The 20,864-nt window shown below is 34.5% G+C and overlaps 1 protein-coding gene and 1 non-coding gene across 2 annotated transcripts in view; one reads left to right on the top strand and one right to left on the bottom strand.

The window, feature by feature from the left end:
• KATNAL1 (katanin catalytic subunit A1 like 1) overlaps positions 1-6,793 on the bottom strand; it is a 50,746-nt gene extending 43,953 nt beyond the window's left edge. Inside the window, exons 1-2 of the mRNA XM_069467391.1 lie at positions 6,632-6,793; positions 3,520-3,680 (exon numbers count right to left, since the gene is read on the bottom strand). Of these exons, the coding sequence (XP_069323492.1) occupies positions 3,520-3,680; positions 6,632-6,793 (323 nt within the window). The remainder of the gene's footprint in view (positions 1-3,519; positions 3,681-6,631) is intronic.
• On the top strand, positions 5,003-5,109 carry LOC138383055 (U6 spliceosomal RNA). Its single transcript, XR_011233511.1, has one exon. It is a non-coding gene; the product is annotated as a U6 spliceosomal RNA (small nuclear RNA).
• Positions 6,794-20,864: the final 14,071 nt, after the last annotated feature.

Below are 20,864 nucleotides of genomic sequence, written 5' to 3'. Positions count from 1 at the left end.
CAGTAACGGTACCTACTTCATAAGATCACTGGAGGTTTAAATAAGATACTGCTTATAAAACATAGTAAGTGACTAATAATTATTAACTATCATTCTTTCCCTGAAAATAATCACCAACTTCATAAAACTGGGACATTTAAAAAGCCATATCCTCTCTGCCACAATTACTCAAAATGTTTCAGAAAACTAAGGAATTATATAGAATTTTCAGGGAGCAAATAAAATTACTTAAGAAGTTTTATAAATGAGGCTATCATTTTTTAATTCTGTTATTCTCTTGATATTTGTCTGAAAGAATATTTAGTACTTTATTTCATAGTTGACCATTAATTTTAATTACTTATTACCTGCCAGTTACTGTCTTAGACATTAAATGTTCTTATGCTAATTCCATGAGGTAAAGATCTCCATTTTAGAGATAGTGAAACTAATGTTTAGAGAAGTTAAATAATTTGCTCAAGGTCATAAAGCAAGTAGATGTTCGGAAGCAGAATTCAAGATCTCATAGATTAAGTCAAGTACCTTTCCATTAAACCAAGAATATCCAAGGACTATATCTCTAGACGAAAATTTTATTATGTTTGTTTTACATGATTTGGAGAAGAAATAAAGTTGGTAAAAGGAGAAAAATATACAATTCTAACTTCCAGCAACTTTTAACTCTAAACTTACAATCTGAATATTTACTTATTTTTTAGCCCTGTACACATTCTGTGCTATGAACCAGTGTAAGATTTACTTCATTAACATTTGCCTTACATTGTTAATTGATGAAGGACCTGTTGTTTTGCTTACTTAAAGATTTTATTCATAAAGTTTAAAATTACTGATCCCATGCTATTACTCAAGGTATTAAACATAATTCCTTCTCTGATAAAACCTTGTGGGCCAGGTGCGGTGGCTCATGCCTATAATCCTAGCACTCTGGGAGGCCAAGGTGGGAGGATCACTTGAGGTCAGGAGTTCAAGACCCCATCTCTACTAAAAATAGAAAAAATTAGCCAGGCAACTAAAAAATAGAAAAATAAGCCAGATGTGGTAGCGTGCACCTGTAGTCCCAGCTACTCAGGAGGCTGAGACAGGAGGATCACTTGAGCCCAGGAGTCTGAGGTTGCTGTGAGCTAGGCTAATGCCATGGCACTCTAGCCCAGGTGACAGCGTGAGACTCTGTCTCAAAAAAAAAAAAACAAAAAAAAACCCTTGTGGCGTTGTTAGCTGTTTTCCTACTGTTGATGATATACGTGGGAATGGGAATCTTTTTTTTTTCCAGGCAATATACAGTCTCACATTTGCTATGATTAAGGATTTCTGATTCACAAAGGGACAAAAAAACATACATACAATGGCTACACACAAGGGAAACTTTTTTAAAAATTTAATACAGAGAAAGGAGGCTCAAAGAAATACATTCTGATACATTCATCTTTCACTTTCATTAAGAAAAAGGATTTAAAAACAAGTCTAAAATTAAATTAGATCTATGTTATGAACAATTAAGATAGGACAAAGAAAATTGTCCTGTTATTCTAATGAAAAGTTTTCAGGTTAATATTTATCAATGGGAAAATGCCATCCACAATTTTTTATTCAGTTTGAGCCATGAATATTAGAGCTATTAACCGTGGACGCTGCTTTTAGAAATGAATCATGGTGCTCTAGCAATTCTGAACATATATTCCTATATTTAAAGTTACTGTCAGCTTTTAGCTTTAAACTAGAGTATATTTCAGAATTAATAACTTTCAGTAAAAAAACAAGGTATCCATTATATACACATACAGAAAAATTTCAAGTTCTGATAGATCACAATGCCATTTTTTTTTTTTCAGTCTTTACTTTGGAACTTCCATGATAACAATCCTACAACTCTTCAAACACTATCTTTTGAGGAATAAGAGTCACCTTAATCCAAAAACATATGAAGGTGGTTACGTCAGAAGAAAAAAAAATTGTTGTAAACCTTTAAAAAAAATCCTTATCTAGTGTTTTTGCAATGAAAATCACAAAATTATCTGCAACTCAGTGGAAAAAATCCTGAAGGAATAAATTAACCACTTTCCATAATTCTTAAAATGTTTTTAGAAAACTTCAAGAAATCAGTAAGTTAAACAGACGATTGTAGCTACTGACCAAAGGAAAAACTTATTTTCTATGGTCCCACACTCTGGCCACATTATCACTTTCACAATAAAGTAGACAGACAAGCCAGAAAGACCTAAACTCACATCCTGGTCTAGCCTAACTTACAAGTCAGGGTCTCCCAGGCTTCAGTTTCCTCACTTGTGAAATTAATGGAGTTATTCATTCAATGTTGGTTGAACGCCTACTATGTTGTGCCAAACCCTGTGTTAGCAATGGTTTGTTATTTGATTTTTGTTTTAAGTAAATAAAACCATGTCCTGGCTGGCGCGGTGGCTCACGCCTGTAATCCTAGCACTCTGGGAGGCCGAGGTGGGCGGATCGTTTGAGCTCAGGAGTTCAAGACCAGCCTGAGCAAGAGCGAGACCCCATCTCTACTAAAAATAGAAAGAAATTATATGGACAGCTAAAAATATATATAGAAAAAATTAGCCGGGCATGGTGGTGCATCCCTGTAATCCCAGCTACTCAGGAGGCTGAGACAGGAAGATCCCTTGAGCTCAGGAGTTTGAGGTTGCTGTGAGCTAGGCTAACGCCACGGCACTCACTCTAGCCTGGGCAACAGAGTGAGACTCTGTCTCAAAAAAAAAAAAAAACCATGTCCTTTGTCCTTGCAACACTCCTAATCTTGTGAAGAGACAAATAAGTGCAACATGATAACTGCTATAAACAAACTGCTATCCCTAGACAAATCAAAAAGGCTGCAGAGGGGAGAGTCGCTGAAGCTGAAACCTGTAGAATGAATATGAGTTGCTTAGTTAGAGACGGAGATTATGGATATTCCCTGAAGAACAGAGCGTGCACAGACAAGAGGACAAGAAAAGGCAAAAAGCGAGAGGTTTAGTATAGAGGATGCATACACTGGATGTCAGGGAAAACTGGTGGGAGAGAAACTTAGAGCCTTATATGCCACATTAGGAAATTTGACCTTTAAGAAATAAGCCTCTCAAACATTATTGGTAAGGTTCCTTCTACACTAAGACTCTGGAAATTGGCTACAGGCCCAACTAGATACATCCAATTTCACTTGAAGTTGTTAAGAGTCTCTTCAAGCAAAAAAAAAAAAAAAAAAGCAAAACTATCTAAGTTTTGATGCTGATACTATGAAACCCAAAAGATCTCTCTTAACTGATAAATTTTAGGACTAGCAGGCTTCTATTATTATTATAGTAATAAAGCATTTGAAAAGCAAGATATAGGACAAGTGATTTAGTTCTGCTTTTTATCAAATACCAACTGTAAACTTAGAAGTGTGAAAATTTAAAACATATTAAATTTACACGTCCTCAAAAATGCTTTTTCATACTTTGTTCAAATCAAGCTCCATTCTGAATATCAATAAACTTGAAGTACCTAAAGAGAATGTAAAGCCCCATTTACCTGTGTTCTGCAGGAACAGGTGGTGGCCAAACAGCAGGATCTCTAAATGGTTCATCTTGACAGGACACAGGGAAATCTGGGGGCTTGTCGATTTTAAAACTTTCTAAAGTGCTGACAATACTTTTAACTTGTTCATATTCTTCCAACAATTCCTGCCGAACCTTAAAAAAAAATTAGCTTTTACTCTAGAAACTGTTTAAAGATTTCATAAATTGTAATCAATTGCTACAGAATGCAAGTTTTCTTAATGCCATTCAAAGTATGCAAAAATGAATCATTAAAACATATTCAGAAATACAAAGAACTACTTAAAGTAAGGTAGAGGGAAGGGCAGAAATTAGTTTGAGAAAAGATAATTATATACACCTTTTAATAAGGGAAGTAATTATATATCTTTCATAATGGAACTCTATTTCTACCAAAAAATGTGATGATCATTAATACAATTTAAAACAAGCAACTAAGTTAGTAACAAGTTATCCATTTCCAGAAATCTAAAATGTTATGCTAAATCCTTTTAATATATTTATACATAGATTTCAAAAAAATTATCAGCCAAATTTTCATCAGCATTTCCTATCCCCAATATCACAAAATATAAAATGCCTGTCACGAGTATCTAAAAGTCAAAAGCAGTATAACAGTACGAATTATACACTTCCATTTTTTATTTAAATTCTCCTCACCTAAAATCTGAATTCTTTTGGCCTTACTTAGACTTTCAAGTCCCGTGTAAAGTTTATTTTGAGTTCAAAAGCAAGATTTTTTCCTATTTTAAAAAATTTAACTGAGCACCTACTGTAAGGGAATTTTTGTGTTTTCAAACTCTGAGCTCAAAAAATTTTCAAAAGCAAACAGATAAAGATTGAAAATTACATTTATAAATCCATTTTAATGATTCTAATTTTTTTTTTAACCAGAAGCCATATTTTACTGTAAAGCAAAGCATAAGAAACTTTCCCTTACCTTTATCTTGAATACTATATTAAAAGGAACATATGAAGGAGGTACAGAACCAAAGAAAAATCTAGGTAAAATTCAATTACTAATACATACAATTATATAATATGCCGTACTAGGAGAAATGAATTTCAGAAACCAAGGTAAAGAACACAGTAGAAATATCTGAATAGAAATGGTCATGATTTAACATACACAATTAATAATATGTCAAAAATATTTCCATAATAGATTAACAAACTAATTTGCCTGTGGCTGTAGGAAGGGTAGAAGAAAACAACTAAAATTTCAGCCTGAGTTACACCAAGTGTGTTATTCTCACTCGTTATAATTTGGTAATACTTAAATCAGAAAATAAGCCAAATTTACCCTCAAAACTTAGTAAAACATCAATTTCTAACTAGTGGAAAAATTAGAAGAAACACTTGAAAGGCATTAGTACATGAAATGGAAACTTCAAAGAAATGCTTGACTTTGTACTTTTAATTTTAAAAAGATTTTAAGTTTTAACACTGAGTGGAGAGTGCTTGCTTTGGCAGCACATTTACTAAAATTGGAACAATACAGAGAAGATTAGCATGGTCCCTGCACAAGGATGACACACAAACTTATGAAGTGTTCCATATGTTTTGACTTAAAGTTTTCGAAAAAGTATGGTATATTGTTTTAGTATAACAGGTGAAAAATACAAACTTAATAAGCCCGTATAAAACAAAAGCCAATTTTGTTTAACTAAACTTTATTGAAGATGGACGGTTTTATTTATTCATTTTCTTAAATAAAGATATATTGCTTGTAAGTATTACTTGTTAAAAAAATTGTTTTTTTTTAAAGTTACAATGAATTTGGAATTAGGGCACCACCAAAAAACAAGAACTATGTTAAAAGATATTGATCAATTAAAGTATCAAATTCAAACTAAATTAAAAAAACAGTTAAGTGGGAAAATTATAATTCAAGTTTTTATTGACTGTACTGTTAAATAATCAAGTTGTATAGGAAAAGACAGCAAACATATTAATTTTTTATTAGATTACGAACTCATTTTTATTTGTAATGAGTCTTTCCAAAGATGAGGAAACTTTCTTGAAAAGTTTTATGAAATGGGTAAAAACTACATGTAAAAATGAAAGGCAAAAGGGCAAGTAGAAATACTTTATTTTGAAAATCTGTAGTCACACACAATTAAGTAACTGCAGAAAAAAAATTAAAAGTAGGTTCAATTAGAATTAAATATCTTCAAAACATACTTCATGAAATATATGATCCAGGCCGGGCACCATGGCTCATGCCTGTAATCCTAGCACTCTGGCAGGCCGAGGTGGGAGGATCGCTCAAGGTCAGGAGTTCAAGACCAGCCTGAGCAAGAGCGAGACCCCATCTCTACTAGAAATAGAAAGAAATTATCTGGACAACTAAAAATGTATATAGAACAAATTAGCCAGGCATAGTGGCGCATGCCTGTAGTCCCAGCTACTCAGGAGACTGAGGCAGAAGGATTGCTTGAGCCCAGGAGTTTGAGATTGCTGTGAGCTAGGCAGACGCCATGGCACTCTAGCCCAGGCAACAGAGCCAGACTCTGTCTCAAAAAAAAAAAAAAAAAAAAAAAAAAAAAAAAAAAGAAAGAAAGAAAGAAATATATGATCGTGCATTGCGCACCGTTTGGGGAGTGGTAACACTTGAAGGTGCTGACTCGGGAAAGGGGGGGGTGGGGAAAAAATATGAAACTGTTGTTTTTAACTTGCACTGTTCACTTAATAATTTATCATGAATATTTCCCATATTATTTCATATCATTGTACAAGAAATAATGTATACATTATGAGGACATACTGTATCTAACAAGATATACTGTTAGACTCTTTGATTCTGTAAAATTAAATTGAAAAAAAAAAATATCGATTAGAAGACATGCTTCAATTTTAGAGATATTAAAATGTGAAAAAGAAAAAAAAATATATGATCAAGAATAAATAAAACATTAATTAGGCAAGACATTAGAAAATTATTCAAAGTACATTTTAAATATATTTCAACATTCAGAAAAATAAGAACTATTTACAATACCTCAAACTAATTCTCTAACTGTAATCTCTCAAGTGTAACAGGTTACTGCCACCCTCGTTCACTGAATACTTTAACGTGATCTTACCTGCTGCCATTTGCCTTTGATAGCTGGGTCTCTGACTGACTGGCAATGTCTCTGAATCTGCTGTATCACCCCCTGGTAATAAACCATTGATGAGTCATAATTTCCAAGAAGTGCATATTCTCTTCCTTTCTTTGCATTGTCACAAATCTCAGCCAAATTCATCTTCTTTCAGAGACCTAAACATAAAACATAATGACTTTAAGTGTTTAGCACCAACTTTAAAACATTTTTTATTGTTCTTTAAAATATCTGCTTAAAACTACTTTGAAAGTCAAATAGTTACCTTTCATTCAAGGTTATCTGAATACATCTTATAACAGTGGTCCCAACATTTTTGGCACCAGGTACCAGTTTCATGGAAGACAATTTTTCCATGGATGGGCAGTGGGGGGAGCAGGAGTGGATTCAGGATGATTCGAGCACATTACATTCACTGTGCAGTCAAATCTCTTTGCTAATGATAATCTGTATTTGCAGCCAATCCCCAGAGCTAGCATCACTGCCTCAGCTCCACCTCAGATCATCAGACATTAGATTCTCCTAAGGAGCAGGCAACCTAGATGCCTCACATGTGCAGCTTACAGTAGGGTTCGCACTCCTATGATAATCTAATGCTGCTGCTGATCTGACAGAAGGTGGAGCTTATGCGGTGATGTGAGCCATGGGGAGCCGCTGTAAATACAAATGAAGCTTGGCTCCCTGGCCCACCGCTCACCTCCTGCTGTACCACCCGGTTCCTAACAGGCCACGGGACAGAACCAGTCTTCGGACCAGAACCAGTCGTTAGCCCGGGGGTTGGGGAACCACAGTTTTATAAAACTGAACAAAGTTTCCAATTTGGGAAGTACAAAGGTGATCATAATAGAATAACCAAGGAGCTAACAGGGAGAGAAGTTACAGAGCTCTGAACTATTGATTCATTTTACAGGTACATAAATTGGACACTAGTTTTCCTTGTTCATTTATAATAACCACAAGCTGCAATCATAGCAAAGATGGCCTTGTTTTATTCAGTTTATTCTTGACAATGTAGAAATAAATATACAAATATCACATAAATATATTTCTGCTGATGTTAGTTAAAACTGTAGAAATTAGTTCTCACTAAAACTTTTTGGCCCCCAAAATAAAAAGTTATACTTAAGGAACTCATTTTAAAGGAACAGCCAGCCTATAGCTGCACATGCACTTTTTATATGCATTTAATTGCCCCATACACAAAAACTATGAATTAAACTATCTGAACCCTTTTTACTCTTCAATGTGCAATCTTCTACAATCCTGTCATTCTCTACAGCTTTTTGACTGCACAAATAACTATCATTAATTTTTTCCTTTCTATAAGATGCTAGTTAGAATATCCTTTAAACCTCTGCTTTCCACCAAAGTCCTCCAGTCTAGTAACTCTGGCTTTTCTTCCAAGCTTCCCAAAAGTCTCCTAGAACCATCCAAGGCTTCCATGCAAAGACATTTTCCTCCCAAGACTACACAGGATGGGAGTCCAGAGACAGAAGAATGATATGCTGGAAAAGAGTCTAAACTGCCCTACTCTTATTTCCTGGAACAGGAAACCAATGACTACAAGTAGTAGAGAAAATCAAAATACTTCTCTAGGCCTTCCTTAGGGAATTAAACTTTTGGTTTGAGAGCTTGACTTTTCCTCTTTCTCAATATTTTATCTATTCTTGAGGAGCTCAAAAATTCTTTCTCAAAATTAAACATGACTAGTCCTAAGCATTTCAACTGACTTCAGCATGTTCTTGAAAATAAAGCTAGTGCTTTCTGCATTCTGGCATATTATTTGGCCCTTATTCCATCCAGTACAGGTTCCTTGAAGGTAGAGTTATGTGACTTGAGAATCACACTGCAGCAAATAGTACACTACTTTTACACCATTACAAATTTCAATGTCTAGTAGATCTATCCACAGAATGCAGGACACCATAGAAAGTCTCTTCCTTCAAATTTAGGAACATTAACAAAGAACAGTAAGGTCTTATTACAATGCATAAGCTGCAATTAATAAATCCAGTGGAAACAAAGCTGCTCCATAAATTATTTCCTTTTAAAGTCACTGTGGAGGAAGGAGGGGTAAAGTGGAAAAAATTAATTAATTTATTAAAGTCACTATGACACAAAAACATTAATTCTGCTAATAAGTACAGGTACACAACTATGAAGGATACAAAACATCTTTTTCTGTAAAGGACCAGACAGTAAACACTTTAGACTTTGAGGGGTGATGAGCAAAATAGAGGATATTATGTAGTACTTATATAATGAGACAAAAATGTCCATAATCTTTATTAATGAAATTCAAAATATAGTAATAACAACAGAGTACAACTTTCTGTAAGACAGGTCTACTAATGAGAAGAATGGAACTCTTTGGGGGGATATATTTCACTTAAATACATGGGATTCAAAGTTAGTGTTCTCTATCATTAAAATCAACTGCAAATGTTCCTATAGTATTAGTGCTAATTTTTGATAAGATTTTACGTTTTTCATCTTTGAAAATGTCTTTTTTCAAAAAGTATCAGTTAGATACTGCCACATAACAATATCAAATCGCAAGCATATGATTTCAAGTATATTCATTGTTTGGAAGGCATTTAAAGAATTTTCTCCTTTTAGTATTTCCCTTTTATCATATCAGATAAATACATTGCAGATTAATCACTCCAATTAAAAATGCCACAACTGCATAGTTAAATAGATTTCATAATATGGAAATTTCCTTTGTACTTGCATCAAAGTCTGAAAAATGCTGCTGAAACTGTAGTTTGAGCTCAAAAATATGTATCTACTGAAACTCTGGGTAGGAATGGAAACCTCATTTCTTTGTTTTAATTTTGACAGCATGAAAAGCTATATAAAATGACTTGATATTACTTGTGATTCAAACAACATTAGTTGCCATCAAAATAACTTTACTGCAATATTAGTTTTGATATAAGCACTATTTTGTCTTGCAATTTTAGGGTGAATTAATTAAGAAACATTATCAAGTCTGCAATAAAAACTGATTTCTAAAGCCATTCAACCCATTCTGAAAAATTTCAATCTTGGCCTTACACTCAAAAGTTTGCAATAAAATCTTACCACCACTAAGCAATCAAACTACTGTACTGCAGGGCATGAGGATATTCAGCTTTTATTTCTGACAAAAAAATTCATGGACCTGACAATGGCTAAGTCAACAAGGGCAAACGTTATGACACTATTGGTTCCATATTACACGACAGATTCAAATATTCTCTGCAAAATACCTGCTAAGAGGGGCCGGGCACGGTGGCTCACGCCTGTAATCCTAGCATTCTGGGAGGCCGAGGCGGGAGGATCGCTCAAGGTCAGGAGTTTGAGACCAGCCTGAGCAAGAGCGAGACTCTGTCTCTACCAAAAAAATAGAAAGAAATTATCTGGACAACTAAAAATATATATAAAAAATTAGACGGGCATGGTGGCACATGCCTGTAGTCCCAGCTACTTGGGAGGCTGAGGCAGGAGGATTGCTTGAGCCCAGCCAGGAGTCTGAGGTTGCTATGAGCTAGGCTTACACCACGGCACTCTAGCCTGGGCAACAGAGTAAGACTCTGTCTCAGGAAAAAAAAAAAAAAAAAAAAAAAAATATATATATATATATATATATATACCTGCTAAGAAACAAAACAATGAATAACCATAGAATTTAATCATCTTAAATTTTCACAGCTTTATAAATTTGTCCACTTGAGCTTTTTCCATTCTACACAGACTCCATCATCAGTTATAATACATTCTAGCAGACTGCACTTCAGGTTATACACAAAGTGTTTTCTTAACTTTTTGAAAATATCTTTGTCTGTAGTTATTCCACACATATTATTCATTAAAACTAATTCCTCAATAACTTCAAAGTCAGCATTGATTTCTCAAATAAACAACTGAGCAGTATTGGTAACAGCTGTCAACTCATCAAGAGCCAAGGGAAACCACTCAAAATCATTTGCCTTGTTTTTTAATTGATTATTGATGCTGTCAACTCTTGGAACAACTGTTCTTGCCAAAAGGCTCATAGTCTTAAACAAGTTTACTTTCTCCAGACACAATTCTGTGCCTGCTGCAATCAAACACGATTTAGTTAACCCACCATTGATTGGCAAATGACTTCCACACTTGGCTAACAAATGAGCCACTTGAAAATTTACTCTGGGTACAGCCTCATTTTCATTTTTCAATTTTGTGAAGAAATTCTACTAAAATAAGATATTCCTTTTTAAGTTTTCTAACTCTTCTGACCATTACTTTCCTGTGAGTTGGAAATATTGTGATGAGTGCTTAGTCTGGTAATGTCAGTGTACACTGTATTTCTTTAACACAGCTATAGTGTTACAGCATAATAAACAGAAGGCTTTGTATATAATTCAATAATCCACACTCCACTGTGCTTTAAAAGTGTAACATTCCAAGTCTACTTTTTTTTCGTCTTTTCTTGTTTTTACATGATGGGCATGCACTGATAATAAAGTAAAATGTCACAACACAGTGATGCACACAACACTTGAAGCACTGATTATAGTGCACCAAACAGCAGTGCAAAGCCATGAGAATGCCATATGGTCTCTGTCTCGATCCCTCGATTCTGCTCTTCTAGCACAAAAGTAGCCATACACAATATACAGACAACTAAGTGTAGCTGTGTTCTACTAAAACCTTACTGATGGACCTTGAAATCTGAATTTCATTTAATTTCCACGTCACAAAATAATACTTTGATATGGTTGATTTTTTTCAAGCACTTAAAAATACAATAATCATTCCTAGTTCATGGACCATTCAAGAACAAGTGGCAGGCTAGATTTGGCCTCTGGATTATAGTTTGCTGACTTCTGCTTTCGGCTTTTGTCTTAACAATCTGGGGGGTGGGGAGCAAATTAAAACCAAAAGGAGAAGGAGGGACATAGTAAAGGGAAGAAATCAATGAAACAGAAAACAGAAAAATAACAGAAATGTTTAATGTAGCCAAAAACAGGTTCTTCAGAAAGATCAATAAAATGAATAAATTTCTAGTAAGACTGAAGAGGAAAGGAAGGAAAAAACCCACAAATAACCAAAATCAGAAATGAAGGAGGGCTATCACTATAAACCTTAGAGATGTTAAAAGGCAAAAGAGACTTAATGAAATGGACACATTCTATGAAGGTCATAACATACCAAAGCTTACTCAAGAAGAAATAGAGCAGTTAATCTGAATAGTCCTACATCGATTAATGAAATTGAATTCTTAATTTAAAACCTTCCCCCAAACACACAAAATGCTCCAGACCCAAATAGATTCACTAGTGAATTGTACCAAGTATTTAAGGAAGAAATAAAACCAATTCTTTACAAACTTTCCCAGAAAATAGAAGTAATAGAAGCATTTCCAACTCATATTTTAAGCCCAGTTTTTAGCCTGCTATCAAAACCAGACAAAGACCTTGTAAAAAAAAATTGCATACCAATATCCCTCTGAATATAGATACAAAAATCTTTAAATTTCAGCTAATCAAATCCAGTAATATATATAAAGGATAATGCATTATGACCCAATGGAGTACATCCCAAGAATTCAAGATGGATTATACTTAAAAACTAACCAATATAACTTTAAGAGAATAGAAATGAAATATCATACGATCATCTCAATACATACAGAAAAAACATTTGGCAGAATTCAACACAATTCATGATAAGAACGCTTAGCAAACTAACAATAAAAGACAATTCCCTCAACCTAGTAATGGACATCTATGAAATACCTATAGCTAGTATCGTATTTATTGTGAAAGACTGAATGCTTTCTGCCTAAGATCAAGAATAAGGCCAGGATATTGGCTCTAACCCCTTTTAATCAACAGGAGAACTAGAAGTTCTAACCAGTGCAATAAGGCAATACAAAAATAAAAGGCATACAAATTGTACAAGTGTAAGTACTTTTATTCACAGACATGATTATCAATGGACAAAATTCTCTGGGAAATCCCAAGGAATCTACAAATAGCTTTAGAACTAATAGATGAGTTGTATAAGTTTGCAGTATACAAGGTTAATATACAAAGTCAATTTTTTCTACATACTACCAAATAATTGTAAACTAAAATCAAAACGGTAAAATCATACAGAAATATTAAATACTCAGGGACAAATTTAACAAAATATGTGCAAGACTTGTAAACTGAGAACTACCAAAAGCTACTGAGAAATTACAGATGACCTAAAGTAAAGGATACACATATGTGTGCATGTTTATGAAATGAAACACTCAATATGGGTAAGATGTCAGTTGTCTTGGAAGTGATCCACAGAGTCAATGCAATCCCAATCAAAATACCAGCAGCTTATTTGTAAAAATCCACAAGCAGATTCTAAAGTTCAAAGGATATAGAATAGACAAAATAGTTTTGAAAAAGAAGGACTTCTACTACCTGATTTCAAAATTTACTACAAAGTTACGGGAATCAAGACAGTGTGGGACTGACATTAAGACAGACATATACACCAACTGAACAAATTAAGGTGTCCAGAAACAGATTCATACGTATACAGCCAATTTATTTTCAAAGGCACCAAAGCAATTCAATGAGGGAAGGACAATTTTTTCCCAAAAAAGGGTACTGAACAATTGTATGTCCATAGTGTTCCCAAAAAACTGAAACTTACCCCTTACTTCACATCATATACAAAAATTAACTCAAAATGGATCTAAACATAAGAGTAAATATTATAAAGCTTCCAGAAGACAACCTAACAGAAGGTATTTTTTTACACCAGTTCCCTAAGCCCCAATTTCTACAGGGCAATTTGAAAAGGGCCTGGCAACGTCTGCATATGAAGTAGGTTGAATTACAGGAGCACAATCCTAAACTTACAGAACCTGAATCTATCAATGTTACACATTGAACCTTATGTATGCCTACACTTTGATCTAAAGGGAGATACATCGTCTAAGGCTGTAAGCAAACCTGACCTTTGCTCTGGAGGGAGACACTGCCTACCCTCCAAGGCAGTTCAACGTGGTACTTTCCTCCTGGGAAGCCATCCTTTTTTATGTACCACATGTCTTTTTCTTGGTTTACTGCCTTAACTTCACGAAGCACATTTTCTACAAACGGGAGGTAATGACTTTGAGACTGTACATGTCTGAAAATACCTTTATTCTGCCCTCATACTTCAGTGATAGTTTGGCTGGCTGTTAAATCCTAGTTTGGAAATAATTTTCCTTCAGAATTTTGAATGTATTGTTTTATTGCCTTTGAGGTTTCAATATTAGATTAAGAAGACTGAAGTCGTTTCAATGCCTAATCCTTTATACAGTACCTATTTTTCCCCTTTTCTGGAAACTTGTAGGATCCTCTCTTAGACGTGAGTTTCTAAAGTTTTTGATGATGTGCTTTGAAATGGGTCTGTTTGAGTCTCTTTAGATGCAAAAATTAATGTCTTTCAGTTTTAGGAAAGTTCTGAATTACTGCATTGATAAATTCTTTCCATTTTTTCTGTTCTCCTTCTGAAACAACTTTTATTCATATACTAGACTTCCTAAGCTATTCCTCTAATTTTCTCAGCTTGTCTCTCCTACTTTCTCTCTGTCCTTTTGCTCTACTTTCTTGGAGATTTTCTCCACTTTATATCCTAATCTTCCTCTAGAATTTTTTCCTTTTTTTATTGAAGTGTGTAACTCACATAAAGTGTACACAAGCCTTAAGTGGAAAGCTCAATGAATGTTTACAGTGCACATACATTGTGTATACCCAGGTAATAGCCAAGATACAGAACATTTCCAGCTCCCAGAAGGATCCCTTCACATCCCCTCCCAGTTAGTACTTCTCCTTTAATCACTATTCTGACTTCTATCACCATAGATGAGTTTTGCCTGCATTTTAAAAATTAGCTTTACTGAGGTGTAACTTTCATAAAATAACACCCACTAATTGTAAGTGTATAAGCGATGAGTTTGGAAAAATGTATAAATTGCATAGCCACCACCACAATCAAGATAAAGAACATTTCCATCACCCCAGAAAACTCCCTTTTGCCATACTGTAGTCAACGCCCAAACTTCACCATGCATCCTTCTGTTTACTTATCACTATACAAGCACACCTTGTTTTATCTGCTTCACTTTCCTGTGCTATGCAGATACTGCATTATTTCCAAAGTGAAGGTGTGTGGCAACCCTGCACTGAGCAAGTCTATAGGCGCCATTTTTCCATAGCATGTGCGTGCTTCATGTCTCTGTGGCACATTTTGGTAAGTCTCACAAAATTTCAAACTTTTTCATTTTTTATTGTATCTGCTATGGTGAATGGCAATCTTTCCTGTTACTACTATAAATGTTTGGGGGAGCTATGAATTGTGCCCATGTAAGATGGCAAACTTAAATCGATAAATGTTTTGTGTGTTCTGACTTCCCCGTTGAACAGCTGTTCCTCTGTCTCTCTCTTTCTTCTTGGGCCTCCCTTCTCCCAGAGAGACAACAACAATGAAATCAGGCCAATAAAGAACACTACAATGGCCTCTAAGTGATCACGTGAAAAGAAAGAGTCACATTTCTCTCATTTTAAATCAAAAGCTAGAAATGATTACGCTCAGTGAGAAAGGCATGTTGAAAGCCAAGATAGGCTGAAAGCTAGACCTCTTGAGCCAAACAGTTAGCCAAGATATGAATGTAAAGGAAAAGTTCTTGAAGGAAATTATAAGTGCTACTCCAGTCAACACACAAATGATAAGAATATGTAACAGCCTTATTGCTGATATGGAAAGTTTAGAGGTCTGGATACAAGATCCAACCAGCCACAACATTCCCTTAAGCCAGAGCCTAATCCAAAGCAAGTGCCTAACTGTCTCCAATTCTGCAAAGCCTGAGAAGGGTGACGAAGTGGAAGAAAAGTGTGGAGTGAGCAGAGATTGGTTCATGAGGCTTAAACAAAGAAGCCGCCTCTATCACATAAAAGTGCAAGGTGAAGCAGCAAGTGCTGGTGAAGAAGCTGCACAAGTTACCAGAAGATCTAGCTAGGATCATTGATGAAGGTGGTTACACTAAACAACAAATTTTCAGTGTAGACAAAACAGCCCTCTACTGGAAGAAGATGCCATCTTAAACTGTCATTCCTAGGGAGGAAAAGCCAATGCCCAGCTTCAAAGCAAAGGCTCTTTTGTTAAGGGCTAATGTACCTGGTGACTTGAAGCTGAAGCCAGTGCTTATTGATGATTCTGAAAACTCTAGGGCCCTTAAGAATTATGCTAAATCTACTTTGCCTGTGCTGTATAAATGGAATAAAGTCTGGATGGCAGCACATCCGTTTACAGCATGGTTTACTGAATATTTTAAGCCCACTGTTGAGACCAACTGATCACAAAGAAAGATTCCTTTCAAAATATTACTGCTTACTTACAATGCACCTGGTCACCCAAGAGCTCTGATGGAGACGTACAAGGAGATTAATGTTATCTTCAGATCTGCTTATACAACATTCATTCTGCAGACCACGGACTCATTCCGACTTTCTAGCCATACAATTTAAGAAACATTTTTGTATGGTTATCGCTGCCATACATAGTGATTCCTCTGATGGATCTGAGGAAAGTAAATTAAAAACCTTTTGGAAAGGATTCACCTTTCTAGATGTTATTAAGAATATTGGTGATTCAAGGTTAAAATGTCAACATTAACAGGAGTTTGGAAAAAGCTGATTCCAACCCTCATGGGTAATGTTGAGGGGTTCACGACTTCAGTGGAGAAACTAACTGCAGATGTGGTAGAAACTGCAAGAGAACTAGAATTAGAAGTGGGGCCTGTAGTGGTGACTGAATTCCTGCCATCTCATGATAAAACTTGGACAGACAAGAGTTGTTTCCTATGGCTGAACAATGAAGGTAGTTTCTTAAGATGGAATCTATTCCTGGTGAAGATGCTGTGAACACTGTTGGAATGACTATGAAGGATTTAGAATGCTATGTAAACTTAGTCAAAAAAGCAGCAGCAGAGCTTCAGAGGATTAACTCTAATTGTGAAAGAAGTTCCAGTGGGGGTAAAATGTTATCAAACAGCGTCACTGCATGCTACAGAGAAATCATTCGGGAAAGGAAGAGTCAAGTGATGTGGTAAACTTCACTGTTGTTTTAAGAAACTGCCACAGCCATCCCAACCTTCAGCAACCACCACCCTGACCAGTCAGCAGCCACCAACATCGAGGCAAGACTCTCCAAACCAGCAAAAAGATTAAGACTCACGGAAGGCTCAGATGATCATTACCATTTTCCGGCAATAAAGTTTTTTTAATTAAGGTATGTACATTGTTTTTTAGATGTAATGCTGTTACACACTTAATAGACTACAGTGTAGTGTAAACATAACTTTTATATGAAACCAAAAAACTTGTGTGACTCACTTTATTGCAATGTTCACTTTATTGCAGTGGTCTGGAACCAAGCCCACAATATCTTCATGGTATGCCTGCAGTTTTGTCTGTTCTAGAATGACATAAATAGAATCATGCAGTATGTTCTCTGGAGTCTGAATTCTTTCATTTAAAATAATGCTTTTGAGATTCAACCATGTACTTGTATGTATCAGTAATTCATTAATTTTTATTGCTGAGTAGTAGCCCATTATATGAATATACTAAAATTTGTTTATTCACTAATCAGTTCTCCATCAGGCACTTCACAAAAACAATCACAAAAATACAAGATATATCCTTGACCCAGGCCTTACTTTATTTCCACTGAGATTACAGCTAAAACTACAACATACAAAAAAAAAAATCCATTGTGAGAGTCTGATAATACAACATATGACAGCACTAATGCCATTATCTAAAGCCCTTGATAATCTATTACAAGGAAAATATAAAATAAGTATATTTTAAAAACACAGGGATAAGACATTAAAAAATGAATAAGCATATTTGAAAAATAATTAAAAAGAACTTCTGGCATTAAAACACACAGTCACTGAAATGAAAAACTCAATGAACTGAGTAAGCAAGACATTAGACACAGATGAAAGGAGAATCAATAAACCAGAAGACAGAGCTGTAGAAATTGCCCAGAATGCAGCATGTACAGATAGAATAAGTAAACAAGATTAAGAAATGCAAAGAGTAGAAAGAGAAGGTCCCCTATGAATTCCAGAAGCAGAAAAAAGGAGAGGCAATATTCAAGCATATAATCACTGAGAAATTTCCAAAATTGAAAGAAGACAATAATTCTCAGTTTCTAAATAGATAAAGTTCAAACCTAGAGACAATATAATAAGACTGAAGAACCTTTAAAGCAATAGAGTAAAATGACAGATTACCTACAAAAGAAAAATATTTATATTGACAGCTAGTTTTTCAAGAGGAACATTAGAAGCCCGGAGACAGGAGAATAATATCTTCCAAGTGGTAAGGAAGGAAAGGGGGGATGCCAACTTAGAACTGTATATCAAACTAAACTATTCAAGTTTATGTGTTATAAATGCAATATAAAAATTTCAGACAAATATATCAAACTAAAATATTCAAGTTAATGTTTTATAAATGCAATGTAAAAATTTCAGATGGAAAAACCTGGGTATGATTCCAGGCATCACAAATTTTTGGTTGTAACCTCAGGCAAACCATGTAATTTCTCTAGGCCTCAGTTCTATGTCTACAAAACAGGAAAAATTAACATTTATCATTATAAGGTTACTCTGAAAAGTAAATGTGATAATACATTGGCATCATTCCCGGCATATAACAAGCCCTGAATCAATGTAAGGTATTATTTTTACTCTACAGTCAACATTAATATAGAGAATTGAAGCACCTAATTTTTCCTTATAAACAAGAAATCAACTGACCCAGTTTTCACTATAAATTCCTAGAATCTATACTATGACTTTAATTACTTTTAACCATAATCTTGAAATAATTTTTTCAATATTCTTTAATAAAAATTAGAAGAATTTCTAGGACTTTTTAAAGGTCAGGTTAAATCTAATGACATGAAATATTTTAGCAATGTCTAGTACTTGATAACATTTCTCTTATTTGAGTTTATCACGTATTCAAAAAATAAATTCAGCATCTTCTTGCAATACTTACTGCTGAACTGACCAAGTAATGTTACCCCATACAAAATGATCCAAATAATATCTTCATCAAGGAGTTTTACCTTCAGACTCAGAGGAGCTCAGTTCAAGTTCGTGCGCAGATCAAGAAGGAATACTGCTTTATTTGGTCCTGGAAAATTATGATGTGTCACTGTTTCATGAGTCAGATCTAAACATAACACATAAAGCCATGGTCCCAACCTATCTCCTCAGCTACCTCTCCAACCACTCACTCCCTTCTCTCCTTTAAATCCCCAACACACACACACACACACACACACACACATATACACACACACACTCTCTCTCTCACATATGAGCTCTCTAACCCAACATGCGTGAATTTTTATCTCATGTCAAGACTAAGACATATAATTGGGAAAACGAAAAACTAGCTTGTATCCAGAACCCAATCCTGCTTGGGTTGTCACTAATAATTTTTTAATGAAATTATATTTATAACTCTTTTGTCTCCATAGTAGTGGTTTTTACATAGGAAATAAAACATTTTTTCAAACTATTAATAATTTTATGTGCATGATGTTTAATTCAGTTATAATACATGAGGCTAAGAAAAAAATTTCTGCTTTAAACTATTTTCATCCTCACACTTCCATATTTCTCATATGCTCCTTTTCCTTATATGAGTTGTAAATTCCTGAAAGTAGATGCTTATTTTAGAAACACTGAAGCAGCCTCAACTACAGCAATATGAACTCAGTAACACAGGTTAGAACAATGGTCAGCAAAACAACAAATCAAGTTTGACTTTCAGCATTATCTACCACAAAGAAATCTACCAATACGTCTAGATTTTACATATTTAAAGAAAAAAAATGTTTCTCCAAATCACCAAAGTCTCATTTATTTCATGCAATGACTGCTATAAATACAAGCAATTAAGAAAATACATAACCACAATTTCTCAAATTAATGCATCTCAAAGGATGTGTTAATAGCAATAAATTAACCTATTATGTGAGTACTCATCACCAAAACGTTAACTTTAAAAATCACAATACTTCCCATCTCTTTATGTTGGGTAATATTCTCAAGGACTGTAGCTTGCCATGAATAAGAGAGAATATAACTTAATCACAAACCCAGAGATAACAGAAGAATGTCTGTAGCAATGAAGTTACCCGAATTCTGCAAATATTTTAGAAAAATAATTGCCCATGAAACACAAAAGAATCGAGATACATGGTTCGAAGAGGGTAAATGTTTCTCAGAAGTAAACAACACAATAATTTCTGCTCATGTACTAACTTCCACTGGCATCTTGAAAACATTACAAAAGATAGAAAATGTGGATCATCTGCCATTTTATCTCAAGATGGCAGCTTGAACTATAAATTTTACCTTAACTGCATAAATACCCCGTTAGCATGAAAATAATAGTAATAATATTTATTGAATGCTTACTCCACAACAGACAACATGATAAAAATGATTTTCTAGCCATTATCTCATTTAATCCTCATAACACTATGAAACAAAAATGGTTACTCATCCTCCTTCTCCATTTAATAGAGGAGGCACCTGAAGTTTTAAAGAATTTAAACAACTTGCCAACAGAGCCTGGATTTGAACCCAGATGTTTCTGATATTTCTAACTCAGAGCCCACTCTCCTAGCTCATTATATTGCACTGCCTCAAATCCCTTCAAAATACATCGACTCCTTTAAAGTTATGCAGCTAATCCAAAAATAAAAATAAAAGGCTCACTAGAAGAAATAATGTATTTTCTAATTCATTTGTTTCTTAATTTCATAGTGCTTTGAATGACATAACATAAAACCTTTCAATGCCATCTGCTTCATATTACTTTATCAAGCAGTCTTTAAACAAGTAATTTTATCATATTTATCCACTCATTCATCATCCAATCTACACTATTAGTAAGCACCTACCCCATTAAGCAATTATCTATGTACATATGTAAGAAACTATGTAAGGCCACATGGAATTTACCAACTTAATTCTTGACTTCAAATAGTATCTAATATTAGATATTAGGTAACAGAAAATAAGAGTATAAAATACCTACATTCATAGCAGGAAGTATGTGTTAAATACCTCTTTCATCCATATTCTTCCACAACTAAGAAAAATAAAACAAAACCTACT

The sequence above is a fragment of the Eulemur rufifrons genome, chromosome 4 (genome assembly GCF_041146395.1).
Source record: "Eulemur rufifrons isolate Redbay chromosome 4, OSU_ERuf_1, whole genome shotgun sequence".
Lineage (NCBI taxonomy): Eukaryota > Metazoa > Chordata > Mammalia > Primates > Lemuridae > Eulemur > Eulemur rufifrons.
Note: the sequence above shows the minus strand (reverse complement) of the source record. Positions and strands in the feature narration are given on the sequence as shown.